Raw genomic sequence first — 18659 nt, 5'->3', positions numbered from 1 at the left:
ATACAATATGTGCAGTCATGATACATCGAAATATTATATTACGATAAAATAGAGTTCTGTAATAATTCTGTTTAACTAGATGAGCTGCTTCAGTGATTGAACCTTCATGTTTTTGTGGTGACGTTCACATTGATCCGATGTTTCCCGTTCTCTTCCAGACTCCAGTCAGGAATACACTGATTCCACAGGGATTGATGTGCACGAGTTCCTGGTGAACACACTGAAAAACAACCCCAGGTACAACAGGCCTCGCTCTAGACACAACAGTGACACTCACACTCGTCCTCAGCCCTCGTCTCCGGTTACACTCGGGTTTCCTTTGTCCGCCTCAAACTACATCAATCCGGACACATTTGAAAACGCTCTCCGTCGAGAAACTTTTGGAAAATGCCTGAAAACACCAAACATGACTAAACTTGCGTCATCTTTATTAAATACCTCAGTTTTGGCAGTCCACACTACAACACGAAAACTGCGTTTTCCAATTCAAAATTGTTGTAAATATGTTTGGATTTTCAGTGTATGAACCGAAATGTGAATTATTAATGACTGAGATTATTTGTTAATGTTTGCATGAGTATTATGTGATTAAGAGGTCAGTAGCATCTAGTTTTAATTCTATGACCCGTTATATGTGTTAATATTGCATATTCAAAAGTTTGTATTTACATTTGTATACTTCACCAGCAAAGCAAATAGTGAAGTATATGAGTTTGAATGCAGCGTCGGCCTCCATTTGATTTGTTTGTTTTTCTGGATCAGTTTTATGTCTAAAATTCTTTTTTTTTTAAACTCTTTTAGAGACAGAATGATGCTGCTTAAGCTGGAACAGGATATACTGGAGTTCATAAATGATGAGAAGTAAGTCTATATATATATATATATATATATATATATATATATATATATATATATATATATATATATATATATATATATATATATATATATATATATGCAATAAAATTGTATACGTGTAAATTTTTATATATAATAGCATTTATTTGATATGGAACCTTTTGTAACATTATAAATGTTATTACTGTCACTTTTGATCAATTTAATGTCCTTGCCCTTTTTTTTAAGTACCCTAAATTTTTGAACGATAGTTTATTATGGTTTTCACAATCAATTTTAAGCAGAAAAAAAAAATCTAAATATTTTATTTCATACATACATACATACATACATACATGCGTACATGTTTGTTTGTTTGTTTATTTATTTTTTATTTTTATATTTATTTTTATTCATTTTTATTTATTTATTTTTATGTATTTTTATATTTATATATATATATATATATGCACACACGCATGCATACACAGTACATGCATGCATACATACACACACATACATGCATACACAGTACATGCATACATACACACACACACACACACACACAGGCATGCACACACACATGCACACATACATGTTTCTCTCCTTCCATAGTAAATGTTGGTGTTTTATACTTGTAGTTGATATTTGTCGCCCCCTTTTGGTGGTTTGAGAGCATTGCATGTGGTTGTTTTGCTCTAAACACGACTCAGTTTATTACAGAATGGTGTTGGTGCTGTGGTAAATGCATTGTATTTTCTTTGTACTAAAGATGTTTTTGCATCCATATTTTCAGTAATCAGTATAAGAAGTTCCCTCAAATGACCTCATATCATCGCATGCTGCTGCATCGAGTCGCTGCCTATTTCGGCATGGATCACAACGTGGACCAAACGGGCAAAGCGGTCATCATCAACAAGACCAGCAACACTCGCATGTAAGATTCACTCTGATCCGACGGGAATGATCGGAACCAGGGTTTGAAATGAACTTTTTCACTCACTGGCCAGTTTGGCTACTAAATTATCGGCCATTCAGAACAAAACGAATTTTTTTTTTTTAAATTGTATTATTTGAAACACACACGACGAAAAATAAGAAAAGAAAAGAAATTAACCAGATTACCTACGTTACAGCTTATATAGCCTATACACATATATATAATATATATAATATTTTTATCAGCCTATAAAATTTGGATTTCATACATTAATTTCTTATTCAAACAAAATCCTGTCATCCAGCATCTCCTTCTTCCTCTTTCATCCTCTTCATCATAAATGTGTTTTAGGTGGACTGATCAATACAGTACAAAGAACATCAAAAAATGTAGGATGTTGGAAAATAATGTCTTTTCTGTTCACCAAATGCTTTATAATCTTCGCTATTGCTTCAATGCAAATGAACAAGCGCGCCGTTATTTGTTGCGTAGTGACGTGTGTGTTGAGGTGAGCCGGATATGAGCAGATTCTGCGCAATACACTGTATTTAATATATTAGGACTCACGAGTATTTGCGCTAAATCTGCGCTGATTTACACGAACTTCCCAGCAAAGTGAGTAAACATAATAAATAACACGCCAAATTGGCTCGTGATTTGACCGCGTTTCACACAGTTCTAGTGTGACCCACTATCAGCCAGTCTTACTCCTCCATATCAGATTAGGCTAAGCTACATTTTTATGTAACTGATTTATAAAAGCTACAAACAGTCTTAAAGGTGCAGTTTTAGCGGCATCTAGTGGTGAGGTTGTGAACTGCACCCAACAGAAGTTACGGTGGCCGACAGGAAGTGATGTCGTCGTCTGAGACAGCAGAGAGTAGCCAGTCAGCAATGAGGTTTCTTTACAAGAAAGAAATTATGTTTACTTAATTATTCAGTAAAACGAAGTTATTGCGAATATTGTTACTTGTTCATCATTGTGTCAGTGTTTTATCCGCTGACTTTAGCTCGCTTCTTATCATGAAGAACAACATAGTGAGGAAACGCGTCACTGTAGAAACATGTCGATGTAAGCGGACCCGCGGTGTGTGTAGAGAGAAACGCCTCATTCTAAGCTAATAAAAACATAACGGTTCATTACGTAAGCTCTTTATACACCACTGAAAACATAGTTATGTTTATGATATTGCATTTCTGTCAACAGATCCTCCTGAATATTACACACTGCACCTTTAAAGAAAAAGATTTGATGTCTAACTCTAACTAGTTTTATCGGTTTGTGCAACCGGCCCCTGATCGTGACTCGCCACATCTGTGTGTGTTTCAGTCCTGAGCAGAGGTTCTCCGAGCACATTAAAGACGAGCGCACCATGGACTTCCAGAAGAAGTTCATCCTGAAGCGAGACGACGCTAGCATGGATAAGGATGATAATCAGGTGTGTGTTCTGCTCTTGTGTTACTCTGTCGTCGTGTGTCTGTGGTGCTTCTGAATCCCCGTGTTCTCTCCTCCTCAGATCCGTGTGCCGCTTCAGGACGGTCGGCGCAGTAAATCCATCGAGGAGCGAGAGGAGGAGTACCAGCGCGTCAGGGATCGCATCTTTGCACGAGAAGTAAGCGCTAACTCGAGCGTGTTTCAGGAACTCACTTCAGGGTCACACTCATACTCTTCACTTTATTTCAGTCAAATCAGTGTAATATATTTTTATAATATATATTTTTTTATATTATTTTTTTTTTTTTACATAATATTTTTATAGTAACATATTTACTTAATAATTTTTTTTTTAGGAATTTTATGGTACCAAGTAAGATTTATGTAATTATGATCCATTTGTTTCCACAGTTTTTACAATACTTTTAATCAGTGTATATTGGGCCACACTCATACTCCTCCCGGAATATGAGTGAATTATTATACATTTTTTTCAGTAAAATCAATGTAATATATTTTTATAATATTTTTTTTTATTTAATATTATGTATTTTTAGGGAATTTTATGGTACTAACTAATAATTATGATCCATTTGTTTCCAATATTATTTTTTGTTTGTTTTTTTTGTTGTTTTTTTCAAATAATCCCTTCATTGTTGTGTGCTTTTTTTCTGCATCATGGCTGATTTGTAGATTAAAAACAATATTTTTGATATTTTTTTCTTTCATTAATTTTATCGGCAGCCATTTTTGACCGCGATCAGTACAAGTGATTATTTTTAGGATCATTTAACCATTTCGAATTATGGTCACATTTTTTTTTTGGTGTGTGTGTGTGTGTTTACATTGCAAGTAGGGCTGGGTGATATGTAAAAATATATTGCGAAATAATAAAATATCTCTATCCAATTATATGATCTACCTGAGCCCCCCCGTCGCGACACACACCGTAAACACACATCAGGATGAGTTCGACTGCACTTTATCTGATGAGAGCCTGCGATTTACGTCAATGATTGAAACATTAAGGTTTTACTTTGAGCTTAAACTAACATTAGCTTTGCTGAGACGTTAGTGTTGCGAACAATTTCCACCCTGTTCTTATCGAGTTTGTGTTTGTAATGAATTTCGATTCGTGAGGAGAACAAAGGAAATTGTCTTGCCTACTTGTTTCATAAGTTCAGATGTTTCTCTTTCTTTTTGGCATCATCACCTGTGTAGACACATTTATGATAAGTTTAATTTCCTAATTATAACGTGTAGTGCTGTTATTAAACTTGTTTATTTAAGCTATAATGTATTTGTTATTTGTCTAAAATCAGGGATTTAAAACGAATTGGTTCGTTCTGCATGAGCAAAAATGCTGAAGTCATTTTTTTTTCTTCTAGTTCTGGAGTTCCAGAAGAATTAATGGTATTAAAACAATTAAATTATATTTGAGTATTTTATTTATTAATTAATCTACAGCAAAGTATAACACTCTTAATACTATAACAGAGCAATTTCTTCATCCGTTTGCAATATAACTAAATTGTATTTATGAAATAATTTTAATTACAATGGTCATGTTTGAGATTTGTTTATTCATCATATACACTATTTAAATTAATATTCAGAAACAGATGAAGTTACTCCGACCATTTTACTGTATTTTTTCTAATTAACTTTTATTAGACTTCAAACCAAAATAAAACAGGCCTAAACTTGATAATATTATTTTTAAAATGGCAGATATCTCTGCTTTTCTCATGCACATGTGTTCTCTTTGGTGTCAAGAATTAATAACTTTGAGCCTATAGAAAATATTTAATTCATGATTTTGCATGTGAATTATAATTTTTTTGTATAGTAACTATGGGGCTCATATGAAATATATGTAATTTTTTCCTCATATTGTCGATGATCATCTGCTAACTGTCTGTTATAATCGTCATCGCGATACTTGCGTGACATCATATAAATATGATAAATAATGTCATCATATTGCCCAGCCCTAAGAGCAAGTGCCACAAAAGTGTTATACAATCTTTTTTTTTTTAAATTACAATTTAAAAGTGACAAAAATGCTAAATACATTCTTTGAAATACAGTTTCAAAGCTGATTTTTTTATTTTTTTTTATCGTTTTTGTTTTTGAAGAATTATTAGTTTATAGTGACCACAAAAAATCACAGTAACCCAGTAAACAGATCCATACGTTCATACATTATTCAGAATTCATAAAGCCACATTTAATGACTTTCTGATCAGTGCAGAAGACTGGATTGATCGAGGCACAGCAATAATATGCAGATGTTTTATTTTTCGTTGCAGTCGTCACAGAATGGATACATCAATGATAACAGGTAAGACACAACTCTCGTTAACACTCAACTAGCAATTACGGTTATCTTTAATTAAATCAACTTTTATTTAGCTTTTTAAAGGCAACTTTTTACGCCTTAATAGTGTGATAATGTACATTTACAATATTAATGCCATGGTGAATATGGTATTTATGTCTGATGTTGTCACCGTAGGATCGTGCAACAGTACTTTCAATATTAATGATTTTTTCAAGATTTTGACTGTAATTGTGAGTTTAAGTTCATGTAAATCTGCTGTAACTCTGGAGACGTCAGTCCTTCCTCGTCCTCTAGTGATGTAGACGAGTCTAGAATGAGTGTTTCCTCATGTATGGGTCCCTTACACACACACACACACACACACACACACACACACACACACACTCACTCACACACTTACACACACACACACACATACATACATACATACATACATACATACATACATGCACACACACACATACATACACACACACACACACACACACATATATATACACATACTGTATGTACACACACACACACATATACACACACATATATATATACACATACTGTATGTACACACACACACACTTACACTCACACAGACCCACATACACACACGCTCGCTCACTCACTCACACGCGCACACACAAACACTCACTCACTCACACACACACATGCACGCACGCACACACACACAACCACACTCATACTCACACTCACACGCACACACACACTCACACAGACACAAACACTCTCACTCACACACACACACACACACACACACACAACCTCCCTCACACACACTCTCACTCACTCACACAACCACACTCATACACTCACACACACAACCACACTCACACACTCACACGCACAACCACACTCACTCACTCACACACACAACCACACTCATACACACACACACACTCACTCACTCACACACACAACCACACTCATACACATACTCTCTCACACACACACACACACACACTCTCCCTGTAACCCACGGACCCTGTTTTCTCCAATGTGACCCACAGACTGTCCACTGACGGATACTCCTCATCCTCACAAAAGAGGAGGCAGATCTTTAGGTACAGTCTCTGCTGTGTGTTGCCATGCGTCTCCGTGGTGACCGTGTGTTGCCATGCGTCTCCGTGGTGACCGTGTGTTGCTTTGCGTTGGCTCAGTGCACTGTCGGGTTGCTAGGGGCCCGTGCATGGCTGCTGTACTTCAGTCTCTGGAAACGACCAATCACTGCACTCTCATATACAACTGCATTTTGGTGTGTGAGAGAGTGTGTGTGTGAGAGTGTGTGTGTGAGAGAGTGTGTGTGAGAGAGTGTGTGTGAGAGAGTGTGTGTGTGAGAGAGTGTGTGTGAGAGAGTGTGTGTGAGAGAGTGTGTGTGTGAGAGAGTGTGTGTGTGAGAGTGTGTGTGTGTGAGAGTGTGTGTGTGTGAGAGTGTGCGTGTGTGAGAGAGTGCGTGTGTGAGAGAGTGCGTGTGTGTGAGAGAGTGCGTGTGTGAGAGAGTGCGTGTGTGAGAGAGTGCGTGTGTGAGAGAGTGCGTGTGTGAGAGAGTGCGTGTGTGAGAGAGTGCGTGTGTGAGAGAGTGCGTGTGTGTGAGAGTGCGTGTGTGTGAGAGTGCGTGTGTGTGAGAGTGCGTGTACGTGTGTGTGAGAGTGCGTGAGTGAGTGTGTGTGAGTGAGTGTGTGTGAGTGAGTGTGTGTGAAAGTGTGTGTGTGATCAAAGTATTATGTCATGATGTAAAAAAATGTTATCAGGTAATGTTATATATCACCATACAGCAATTTAAAAAAAGAATGTGTGTGTTGATGTACTTAATATGTAATATAAATCATAGCAATAATAGAGACATTTAATCATCTAGAATTCTAGATCATTATATCATTTTTAATATATTATATTAATATAATTGAATTAAACATACATACATTTTATAAAGTAATGATTTTAATTATATATATATATATATATATATAGAATTTATATATATTCTATAGAATGCCGGATTACACACTTTGCCGGTAACACATATATATATATATATATATATATATATATATATATATATATATATATATATATATATATATATATATATATATATATATATATATATATATATATATATATATATATATATATATATATATAAAATGGCTAATCGTATAAATCAATAATATAATAATAATAATAATAATAGATCTAAAACATTTTACTAATAATTTATAACTAATAAACTCATTAATAATTTAATATATATTAATACAATTTATTTAATTACATACACTTAAAACACTGAAGTACACAATAAATTTGTGCTTAATTTTGCATCCTTTATAACTGTATTTTCTGGCACGTCTCGCTCTATATTTTCACATTATTACGTACGTCTTCATCACTTCCACATGTGAACCTGCCGTCAGTCTCTATATCCCATAATGCCGCCCAGCCCTGCCAGTCGCTATGGTTACGAAACAGGACATCTGTTGGTTGCTTGCCGTACTACAACGTGAATGTGTGTTTGCTCATACAGCGCATTAATGCCAGTGTCGCATTTCTGGAGTGTGTTCCTGCATCGGTGTTGAATGCGTCATATTCCCGACCTCATGATTACGGGAGCGTTTGTTCGGAAGAAAGCAGATGTCATGGATGAACGGAGCGTTGTGTCTCTCTGTTGGTCTGTTGCTTAAAATAGCTTCTACAATAATTACACACACACACACACACACACACTTTGTGTAGGGGTAAAAAGAAGTTTGAAATACGTGAGGAACGAAATACTGTTAGCAAACATCCAGACGGCGTCCACATTTAGATGAATATGTAAATATTTACTTAATATACTGCATAATATGCGCGCTTTCCTCTCAATAACAAAATAAACACAACAAAAATGGCCGCGGTGAGAAAACAGCATCTGATCAAAGCATCTGCAATTCGACACGCTAGTAAAGTCTCGTCACGTTTATGTATATCCCGCTTTATATAATAGATCGCTTTAAAGCATCAGCTTTACAGTATTAAACATGATAAACAGTGTCACCGTCACTTTCGATTAGAATTACAGCTTCAGTTTCTTCTCTAAAGCGTCTCTCCAGTTAGTTCATGTTTTCACTCGATGGACTGAAGAAATGAACCGGAGAAGATTTACACCTCACAGAAGGCGGAGCCTCAGAGACACACCCACCTATTACATCATCACCACAACGGACCAATGGGAGCTCAAGCTGTTTCAAACTCCCGAAAATTAACTTCGTTTTGGCCTGATTTTGTCCGAAATGACGTCACATTAGATCGCGCTTCGATTTCGCTTGAAGTATATCAGAGCCTTTAGATTATTATATATAATACCATTATAATTTAATGGTCATTTGAATAATTATAATTAGGAAAACTTGTTCCTAGTAGTTTTTGTTCTATAGGCGAATTATATCCCGAATGTTTACAGACCTATAACTAGCCTATAGAGTTCACAATAAGGTTTCATATGTTAACATTAGTTAACTTCCATGAGGAAAAACTGTTCCTAGATAAACTGTTCTGGCGTAAAGCGCCGGCTTCAATAACCGCTCCCGGGATGAGTCTGTGTTATCAGTTTTTATCGGAATAACGAACTGCTGGATGGCGCGATTGACCAATCAGAATCAAGTATTCCACAGAGCCGTGTGATAATCTCCGTTAAATAACTGATAATGATAATGTTCTGGAACTTAAATGTCAGTCCCAGTTCATCCGGCATCAGCAGATCGTGTTTTACAGATCAGTTATTTTAATCATCTAATATTAATAAGCCCTTTTCTTCACGGAGTATTTGAGTTTAGTCTGTTGCATCACGTCACATTACGTCTCTGAAGACAGTTTTGGAAAATTGCACATGAAACGTGATGAAAGTCTCACAGATAGACGAGGGTTTTCACAGATTTCTTATTGATCTCTGGAACTGTCTTTAGTGTCTTTTAGCTGTGAAATACACAGAATGATTGATTATTGGTTCCTCGACAGCTGCTCTTGATCTGAGTGTGTGTGCATCAGTTTAACACCGTGATGGATCTGTGTGTGTGTTCATGTCTATCATAGGGCTGCACAGTAAATAAAACTCATAACTTGCATTAACATATATATGAATTGAGAAGGTCTGAGGATGTTTTCAAACATGCATTTAATCTTGCATCCCTGCATGAGTATCACTGCTGTATTGTTGCATTAAAGGATTAGTTCACTTCAGAATTAACATTTCCTGATAATTTACTCTCCCACACGTCATCCAAGATGTTCATGTCTTTCTTTCTTCAGTGGAAAAGAAATGAAGGTTTTTGAGGAAAACATTCCAGATGTTTCTCCATATAGTGTCTTCAATGGGGTCCAACGGGTCGAAGGTCCAGATGTGAGTTTCAGTGCAGCTTCAAAGTCTCGACACGATCCAGCCGAGGAATAAGAGTCTCATCTAGACAAACCAGCAACATTTTATAACAAAATAAACATTTATATACTTTTATCCACAAATGCTCGTCTACCACTGTTCTTGCACGTCAACAACTTCACACATTATGTAATCAGGTTGAAAGGTCAAGCGTGTTCCGGTTCAGAAATGTGGGGAAGGGCGAAAAACTCCATCTCATTTTCTCCTCCAACTTCAAAATCGTCCGGCATCGTTGTTTTAACTTTTATTTTTGTAAATGGCGTTTGACTTAATCTTTGCACGTTGGCTTTGTAAACACTAGGTCTGTACTTACACCTACGTCACGCTTGACCTTTCAACCTGATTACGTAATGTGTGTCGCATCACAGCCAGTGCAAGACCAGCATTTGTGGTTAAAAGTATATAAATGTGTATTTTGTTATAAAATGTCCGCTGGTTTGTCTAGATAAGACTCTTATTCCTCGGCTGGATCGTGTCGAGACTTTGAAGCTGCACTGAAACTCACATCTGGACCTTCGACCCGTTGGACCCCATTGAAGACACTATATGGAGAAACATCCTGGAATGTTTTCCTCAAAAACCTTCATTTCTTTTCCACTGAAGAAAGAAAGACATGAACGTCTTGGATGACGAGGAGGAGAGTAAATTATCAGGAAATATTAATTCTGAAGTGAGTTAATCCTTTAATGTGAGAGTGGGGGATTTGGCCGTACGTTGCAGCCCTTGTCTGATGTATGTTTGTCTTTGTAAGTCTTAATGTTCGGGTATCCGTGCACTTTTATCCCGTTCGTGTCTGATATCTTGCAACTGTGAGTGTGTGTCGAGCTCCTGTGATGGATCTGCGTGTGTGTGTGTGTGTTCACAGAGCTCTGTTTGTCTGATTCTCGTCCCGTCCGCAGGGGGAACCGGGAGAGCTCGAGCCGGGCGTCCAGCAGTCGTCAGAGCAGCACCGACAGTGACGTGAAGAGCCTGGATCCCCGGCCCTGGAGCAGCACAGACTCAGACAGCTCGAGCCGAACGCTCAGGCCTCCGGTCACCAAAGCCAGCAGCTTCAGCGGCATCTCCATCCTCACACGCGGAGACAGCCTGGGCAGCGCCAGGGGCTCGCGCACAGGTGACGCTTCAGTTTAGCATTAACAGTAGGCGCGTTTCCATTACAGATTTGCGCAAAACGTTTGCGTTCTAAATGTCGACAAAAAACTATTGCAAAATGATGCCGTTTCCATTAACCGATGTTATGCGACGCAAGTCATTCCAGAAATCATGGCAACGGACGTTGGTAGGTTTATGTATATCCCAGCCACTGCACTGGCCATTATGACATATGTGTGTTATCCAATCATTAAAGGGATGGTTCAGAGTAAAATCAACCTAGGGTCCTTTGCACCATGACCTCGAGCCAAATTTTCCCTTGGTCGAACATTTTTAGAGTTTTAGGGATGATATTTAGCTTTAAAGCATTTGAATTGCATTGTTCTTTCGATTAGTCGTGCATGTGAATCTTGTCCTAATACTTGTATACCCTGTCTCCCTCTCACACACACATTGACGCTCGTCTATCCTCAGGTCTTCCCATGGTGTCTCCGGATCTGTGTGCCCCATCACAAACACCCCAGCCGGGTCGAGGTCTCCTGCCATGTCCCACGAACTGCCCCCCCGCCGGGTCTCAGAGCACCGGCCCACCGAACCCTCCACCGCTGCTGCCCACCCCGTCACACACACACACACACACCATCAGCGCTCACAATCACATGCTGCCTCAGGTGAGGACGCCACGTTAACACAGTTTCAACACTTACACCACTTAAAGGGATAGTTCACCCAAAAATAAAAATCAGCCCATGATTTACTCTCCCTCAAGTCATCCTAGGTGTTTATGACATTCTTCTTTCAGACGAATACAATCAGAGTTATATTAAAAAATGTCCTGGCTCTTCCAAGCTTTATAATGGCAGTGAATGGCCGTTTCTGTTTTGAAGTCGATAAAAGTGCATCTGTCCATCATAAAAGTGCATCTATCCATCATAAAAGTGCATCTATCATCATAAAAGTGCATCTATCCATCATAAAAGTGCATCTATCATCATAAAAGTGCATCTATCCATCATAAAAGTGCATCTGTCTATCATAAAAGTGCATCTATCCATCATAAAAGTGCATCTTTCAAGTCACCTTCATTTATAATTAATTATATTTAATAATATAGAGTTTCACAGCAGCTTTACAGTGATAATAGGAGATTACAGTAACAGAGATTAGGCTTTACAGCAGATCTAGAATAAACAGGGTTCCCGCAGGGTCTTAAAAAGTATTAAATTCTGAACTTTAAATTTAAGGCCTTAAAACGTCTTAAAAACAGGCAGATTTTCATCCGCGGTCTTAAATTTCATTTAGTCAGGTCTTAAAAAAGATTTTACCCTCATCATTTCCAGAAACGCTGGCCGCAGAAAGTTATTACAAAGTAGCAAAAAAGTATCGAAGTCGCTCGCCAAGAGGCAGTTCACATATCGCGTCTTTTTCGCGCTCAAGTTCATTCAAATGTAGGCGCGCGTGCTCGTTTTTTTCCAGGCGCAGCGACATGAAAAAAGACATGAAGGATGCGGGTGCACCCAAACACTACGGGTGTTTTTCTCTCCTCCGTAAATAAATCTTGTAACAGAGCTACAGCAAGCGTTTTTCGGCGCTGGAAATCCATAGCCACTAAAACTTTTTTGTCATTGTGGAGACGCAGGGCACGGTTGCATAGCAACGACAGACGCCACGGGAAAATCTGACCGAATTTTACTATTAATAATAAAAGTGACCGAATTTTACTTTTAATAATAAAAGATAAGCTAAAGTGTATTGTAAATGTCAGTAAATCATTTTTTATAAAAAGAATAAGTCAAAAAAGATAAATTAAAGTCTGAAATATGTGAGGTTTATCTTTTTATAGAAACCTTTTTTGTCAACTTTATTTGAACTTGTACATGTTAGTATATAACATGTTGCAAGACACTTTTAAAATCTGGCTATCATTTTTAATCGTATTATTTTAATGTTTATGTTAGTGCGTATTGATGCTAATTTTATTTGTTATTTGCTGTTTTTCGACATAAAACTTGGTGAATTGATTTCATTGTGTAGTATTAGTACTTTTTGAACAGGATTCTGTGATAACAGTGATAATTTTTGGCACTATAATAATTAAATGAAATGTTCATGCCATTTCATCTCTAGTTATGATCAACTAAAATCAACTAATTATGTGTTTTTTACAGTAAGCCTATAATATGCAAAGTACAATTTTCTATAAAAAAAATTATATCTGATTCTGTTCTTTTCTCTGACACGCGTTGTTGGGTCTGGAAGGTTACTAATGTGATTGCTTTATCTGTAAATTAAGTTAAAGCTTTTTCAATTACTGAATTCATTGAAATAAAATGAATTCTTTGATTTGAATATTTTTTGGCAATGCCTCGTGTAGGTCTTAAATTTCAATCTTTATGGTCTTAAAATGTCTTAAAAAGGTCTTAAATTTGACTAACTGAAACCTGCAGGAACCCTGAATAAAGTTATTGTCCAGCTAAAGTTAGTTTTGATTGATTCACTTCCGTTGCAAAGTTCATTAGTTATTAACTTACGGGCCGCTTATACAACCCTTAATGATTGAAAGATTTTAATGATTAAACCCTTAATGCATTACAATCAAAACATTTGACAAAAAGAAATTTGTGCCGTTTCAAATGACAAAATAGATCTAATGTTGAAAATTAAAGACAAGAACTATGAATCAAAAGTCAAAACAAGCACAACCAACGCTGGTTGTTACTTGATGGCGTTTTTCCATTATAATAAGCTTCTTCTGCTCATACTGTCAGTATCTTGAACACAGCCGAACTAATGCCAGATGTGTTTTAGTTCTCAGCTCTCAGAACATCTGCTCTAACAGTTCCTCGTCTAACACGATTCCTTCATCTGTTTTCCCTCTTTCCTCTGCGCTCGCTCGCTCTCACTCTCTCTCTCTCTCACTCTCTCTCTCTCTCACTCTCTCTCACTCACTCTCTCTCACTCTCTCTCACACTCTCTCACACTCTCTCTCTCTCTCTCTCTCTCTCTCTCTCTCTCTTTCTCTCTCTCTCTCACTCTCTCTCACACTCTCTCTCTCTCTCTCTCTCTCTCTCTCTCACTCTCTCTCTCTCTCTCTCTCTCTCTCTCTCTCTCTCTCTCTCTCTCTCTCTCTCTCTCTCTCTCTCTCTGCAGCCGGTGGCGTCTGCGCAGGCTGTGTCTTATTCAAACCCTTCGTGCCCTCAGGTCCTCCTGCCTGTTTCTCCTTCCCAGCAGTACAACATGGTACTAAAACAACGATCCTGCATCTTTCCCTTCATTTCCCCTCGTCTGTTTTCTCTCTGGATCTTCTTCTTTTAAAGTCCCCCTGTAGTCAATCATTTTATCCCTTGAAACTCATCTTTGATCATCAAAATGACTTATTTAAACATTATTTTCCCTTGACAAAAAATCTTCATGCCCTAAAATATCTTGAATGTAACTCGACACCCTTGCCTCATTTAGTATGCGTGGTTCTATGAATATGCAAATGAGCCCCGCCTCCACTCACTCACTCAGCTCAGAGATCCACTGGTTGACGATCACACGTTGATCTGATTGGTTACAAGGTAGTTTGTGACGTCAGAAACACCAGCGATTTCAAAGCGTGTTTTTGAGACTGTCTTTGGTTCACTGCAGTTTTAAGGAGGAAATACTCAGCAATGGAGTCGACTTATGAATTTACACATGGTTTGTCTTAAAGCATATTAAAAACACCACATAGACACATAAACAACATTAAAAACTGGATTTACACCACTTTAAGCTTGTAATGGGATGTTGGAGCTAGTAGTGAATTGTTTTGGGTGTTTTTTCTGCGGATTCTGTGAAACTTCTGCTCAAATTTCAAAATGTAAATACATATGAAATATTTAAAATGTGTATGTAAAGTATTTAAATATTATTGAATAATATTATTTAAGTAAATAAAAAAAATACACAATGCTTTTATAAATATTTTGTCATTAAAAAGGAAATATTTAAAATTTATTTAAATATATTTGGGAAAAGTTTGGGATCAGTAAGATTTTTTAAAATAAGTAATATTGTTAAATATGAGATATAATATATTTTTTTATTTGAATATATTTTAATAAAAAACTGGAGTAATGATACTGACATTTCAGCTTTGATCATAGAACAAAATTACATTTTAAAATATATTAAAATATAAAACAATTATTTTAAAGTGTAATAATATTTGACAATATTACTGTTTGTTTTTTTGTTTGTTTTTAATCAAATAAATGCAGGCTTGGTGAGCATAAGAGACTTCTTTTTAAAATCTTACCAATCCCAAACTTTTGAACGGCAGTATATGTGTGTAAATATTTTGCTGCTGTTGTTTTTGCAGTGAATTGAGTTAGTTTAACAAACTGTTAATGCGTAACAGTTGAATCGGTTGTGAACACTAGATGAGTCTCTTATTAAACTTCACGAGAGGAGCTTTATTATCAGTCATTAACAGAGCTGAGCATTTCAGCCCAGGCACGTATGAGGTTTGATTACTATTAAACAGAGCCTCTCTCTCTCTCTCTCTCTCTCTCTCTCTCGCTCTCGCTCTCGCTCTCGCTCTCGCTCTCTCTCTCTCTCTCTCTGTGTGTTCAGGGTGATGAGTTGACTGCAGGTTTCGGGCAGATGTCTCTAAGCCGTCAGAGCTCCAGTGAGGCACCAGAGCCACCCAGCCTTTACCAACCTCCTCCTGCCGTACTATCCCAGCATGCACCACCACAGCCAAGTTACATCATGCCCCCACACACACACACACACCCGCCACCCTCTGGATACCAGCCGGCCGCTCCACACACACACCCGCCACCACCGCCGCCACCTCCATCACAGCCCATCCTTCAGATGCAGCCGCCGCCTCAGCAGGTACAACACACACAAACATACATTAAAGGGGTGGTATAATGCCCCTTTTTACAAGATGCAAAATAATTGTCTGATGTCCCCAGAGTGTGTATGTGAAGTTTCAGCTCAAAATACCCCACAGATAATTTTTTATAGCATGTTAAAATTGTCCTTTTTTGAGGGTGACAAAAATGCGTTGTTTTGTGTGTGTGTGTGTCCCTTTAAATGCAAATGAGCTGCTGCTCCCGGCATAGGGGGCGGAGCTACAACAGCTCGTTCTTAGCAGAGCCATATGTGACCCTGGATCATAAAACCGCAAGGGTCAGTTTTTTTAAATTGAGATTTATACATCATATATGCTATATATCACAAGCTGAATATATTAGCTTTCCATTGATGTATGGTGTGTTATGATAGGACAATATTTGGTCGAGATACAACTATTGAAAATCTGGAATCTGAGGATGCCAAAAAAATTTAACGTTGAGAAAATCGCCTTTAAAGTTGCCCATTTATGTTTGCGATTTTGCTGCATCCACTCACAATTTTTTTTAGATATATATTTACGGTAGGAAATTTACTAAATATCGTCATGGAACTTGATCTTTACTTTATATCCTAATGATTTTTGGCATTGATTATTGTTGGCTATTGCCATAAATATACCCGTGCGACTTGTGACTGGTTTTGTGATCCAGGGTCACATATAGAGGCCTTTGTTGCGAGGCGGGGTTTATGTAAATTTTAGGGTTTGTGATGTCACTAACCCGGGAGGAAGCTCGTGTAGTCTCTACCAGCCGTTTGTTGTAGTCCTTAAAAAGCGATTTCTTTAAAAGCAAATATCTCCCTTTGCTTTGAACTTTGAGCGTCGTAACTTTGCAGATGTTGTTTCTGCTCAAACAGCAACATTACACACTAACTAAAGTTAGAAAAGTGAAATCATAATCAACCACCCCTTTAATACCTCAATTCAGCGAGGACGCGTTACATTGATCAAAAGTGACCAGGGTTTGGGAATCCAATTCTACTTGAGGTCAGGAATCGGATACTTGTTATAAACAGGGTTCGTACAAGGTGCTTAAAGTGCTTGAATTTGACTTTTTGAAATGTAAGTCCTGGAAAACCCTTAAACAGCCATATTTATGAAGAGGTACTTGAAAAGTGCTTGACTTATTTAAATACAATATATATGAAATTTCATGCAGCTGCCGCCTCAGCAGGAACAATAATACTTTTATTCAGTGAGGACGCATTACATTGATCAAAAGAATTTATGGAAATAAAGACATTTATAATGTTACCAAAGATTCTAAACAGGCATGTCTCAAAATATCGTCTCAGCAAGGACAGTACCATTCAAAAGTTTAAAAAAGAAGAAATGAACACTATTATTCAGTGAGGAAGCATTAAATTGATCTAAAGTGACAGTAAAGACATTTATAATGTTACAAAAGATTCTATTTCAAATAAATGCTGTTCTTTAGAACTTTCTCTTCATCAAAAAAATCCTGAAAAATAAAAAGTATCACAGTTTCCACAAAAATATGAAACACTGATAATAATCATAAATGTTTCTTGAGCATCAAATCATCATATTAGAGTGATTTCTGAAGGATCATGTGACACTGAAGACTGGAGTAATGATGCTGAAAATTCAGCTTTGATCACAGGATTAAATTACACTTTATTATATATTCACATAGAAAACAGCTGATTTACATTCTAATAATATTTTAAAATTTTTACTGTATTTTTGATCAAATAAACGCTACATATAATTTTTTTACCAACCCCAAACTTTTTGTGACTGTATTTCACAAAATCTTTAAATCCCATGCTAACAACATTCAGTCCTGTAGCTTGATCTTTTGTAGCTCTGAATCGTGTTTGTGTTGCTTCATTATCATCGTCTCTCCCGTCAGGAAACTCTTAGGATTTAAAAACAAATCACCGGCTGTGAAATGTGTTGCAATCATGAGGTGCAAATGATAGCTGTAATATCCCGTGTAAAATATGACCAGACTCTCTGAAGAGGAAACGGGAAGTTGCACAAAGGAAAACTTTAGTTAGACAACTTAAGTGTGAGAGCAATGCTAAGTGTGATTCTTGTGGGATGTTTGTGAAGACGTGCTATAATCACACGCACACACACACACACACACACACACACCTGCTGTGCATCTCACTCTCGTTCCTGCAGGATCTGCTGGCTTTGCAAAGTGAAGATTATTTGTTTATTGTTAACATATGATGTAAAAACATTTCTCATTAATATAGATTTTTAAATAAAAAACTATAGAAGTCAATGAAACTTCCCCATTTAGAAAAATAGCCATTGCCACATGATTATTAAATATAAACCATTTATTTATTGAATATCCAGCAAAATTACTACATTGTGATGACAGCATGAGGCATTTAATTAACTATGTTAGGTTTTGGTCCTTGCGCCCGCTCCTATAATACACACTCAATCAGTGTTCATATTCCATCAGAACCAGAAGCACATAATATTCAAGACCGTGAGAGAGTGAGAGAGTGAGAGAGAGTGTGGTATCAGAGATAATGCTGCTCACTCTCTCAGATCCAGGTCCAGTATTATTCCACCGCTGGACAGTATCCGAGCTCCGCAGTTCACCAAGGTCAGCAGTTTCGCTCCATCTCTCATCAGGTGTCGTTTCCCACTCAGAGATCCCAGCCGCTGCCCCCGCCGGCTCAGCCCTCCGGTCAGTGTGAC

At 37.3% G+C, this 18659-nt stretch overlaps 1 protein-coding gene across 13 annotated transcripts in view; it reads left to right on the top strand.

The window, feature by feature from the left end:
* r3hdm2 (R3H domain containing 2) overlaps positions 1–18659 on the top strand; it is a 71344-nt gene that overhangs the window by 43506 nt on the left and 9179 nt on the right. For 5 of the 13 annotated variants that reach the window (XM_084128277.1, XM_084128272.1, XM_084128278.1 and 2 more), the window contains exons 7-18: positions 159–237; positions 802–861; positions 1634–1774; positions 3108–3216; positions 3295–3390; positions 5504–5556; positions 6579–6632; positions 10882–11096; positions 11549–11745; positions 14225–14314; positions 15677–15943; positions 18507–18648. In XM_084128277.1, the coding sequence (XP_083984403.1) occupies positions 159–237; positions 802–861; positions 1634–1774; positions 3108–3216; positions 3295–3390; positions 5504–5556; positions 6579–6632; positions 10882–11096; positions 11549–11745; positions 14225–14314; positions 15677–15943; positions 18507–18648 (1503 nt within the window). The remainder of the gene's footprint in view (positions 1–158; positions 238–801; positions 862–1633; positions 1775–3107; positions 3217–3294; positions 3391–5503; positions 5557–6578; positions 6633–10881; positions 11097–11548; positions 11746–14224; positions 14315–15676; positions 15944–18506; positions 18649–18659) is intronic. The other 8 variants (XM_084128281.1, XM_084128282.1, XM_084128275.1 and 5 more) reach the window with 4 other exon arrangements.

Source organism: Abramis brama, assembly GCF_963993115.1.
Source record: "Abramis brama genome assembly, chromosome: 11".
Taxonomy (NCBI): Eukaryota; Metazoa; Chordata; class Actinopteri; order Cypriniformes; family Leuciscidae; genus Abramis; species Abramis brama.
Note: the sequence above shows the minus strand (reverse complement) of the source record. Positions and strands in the feature narration are given on the sequence as shown.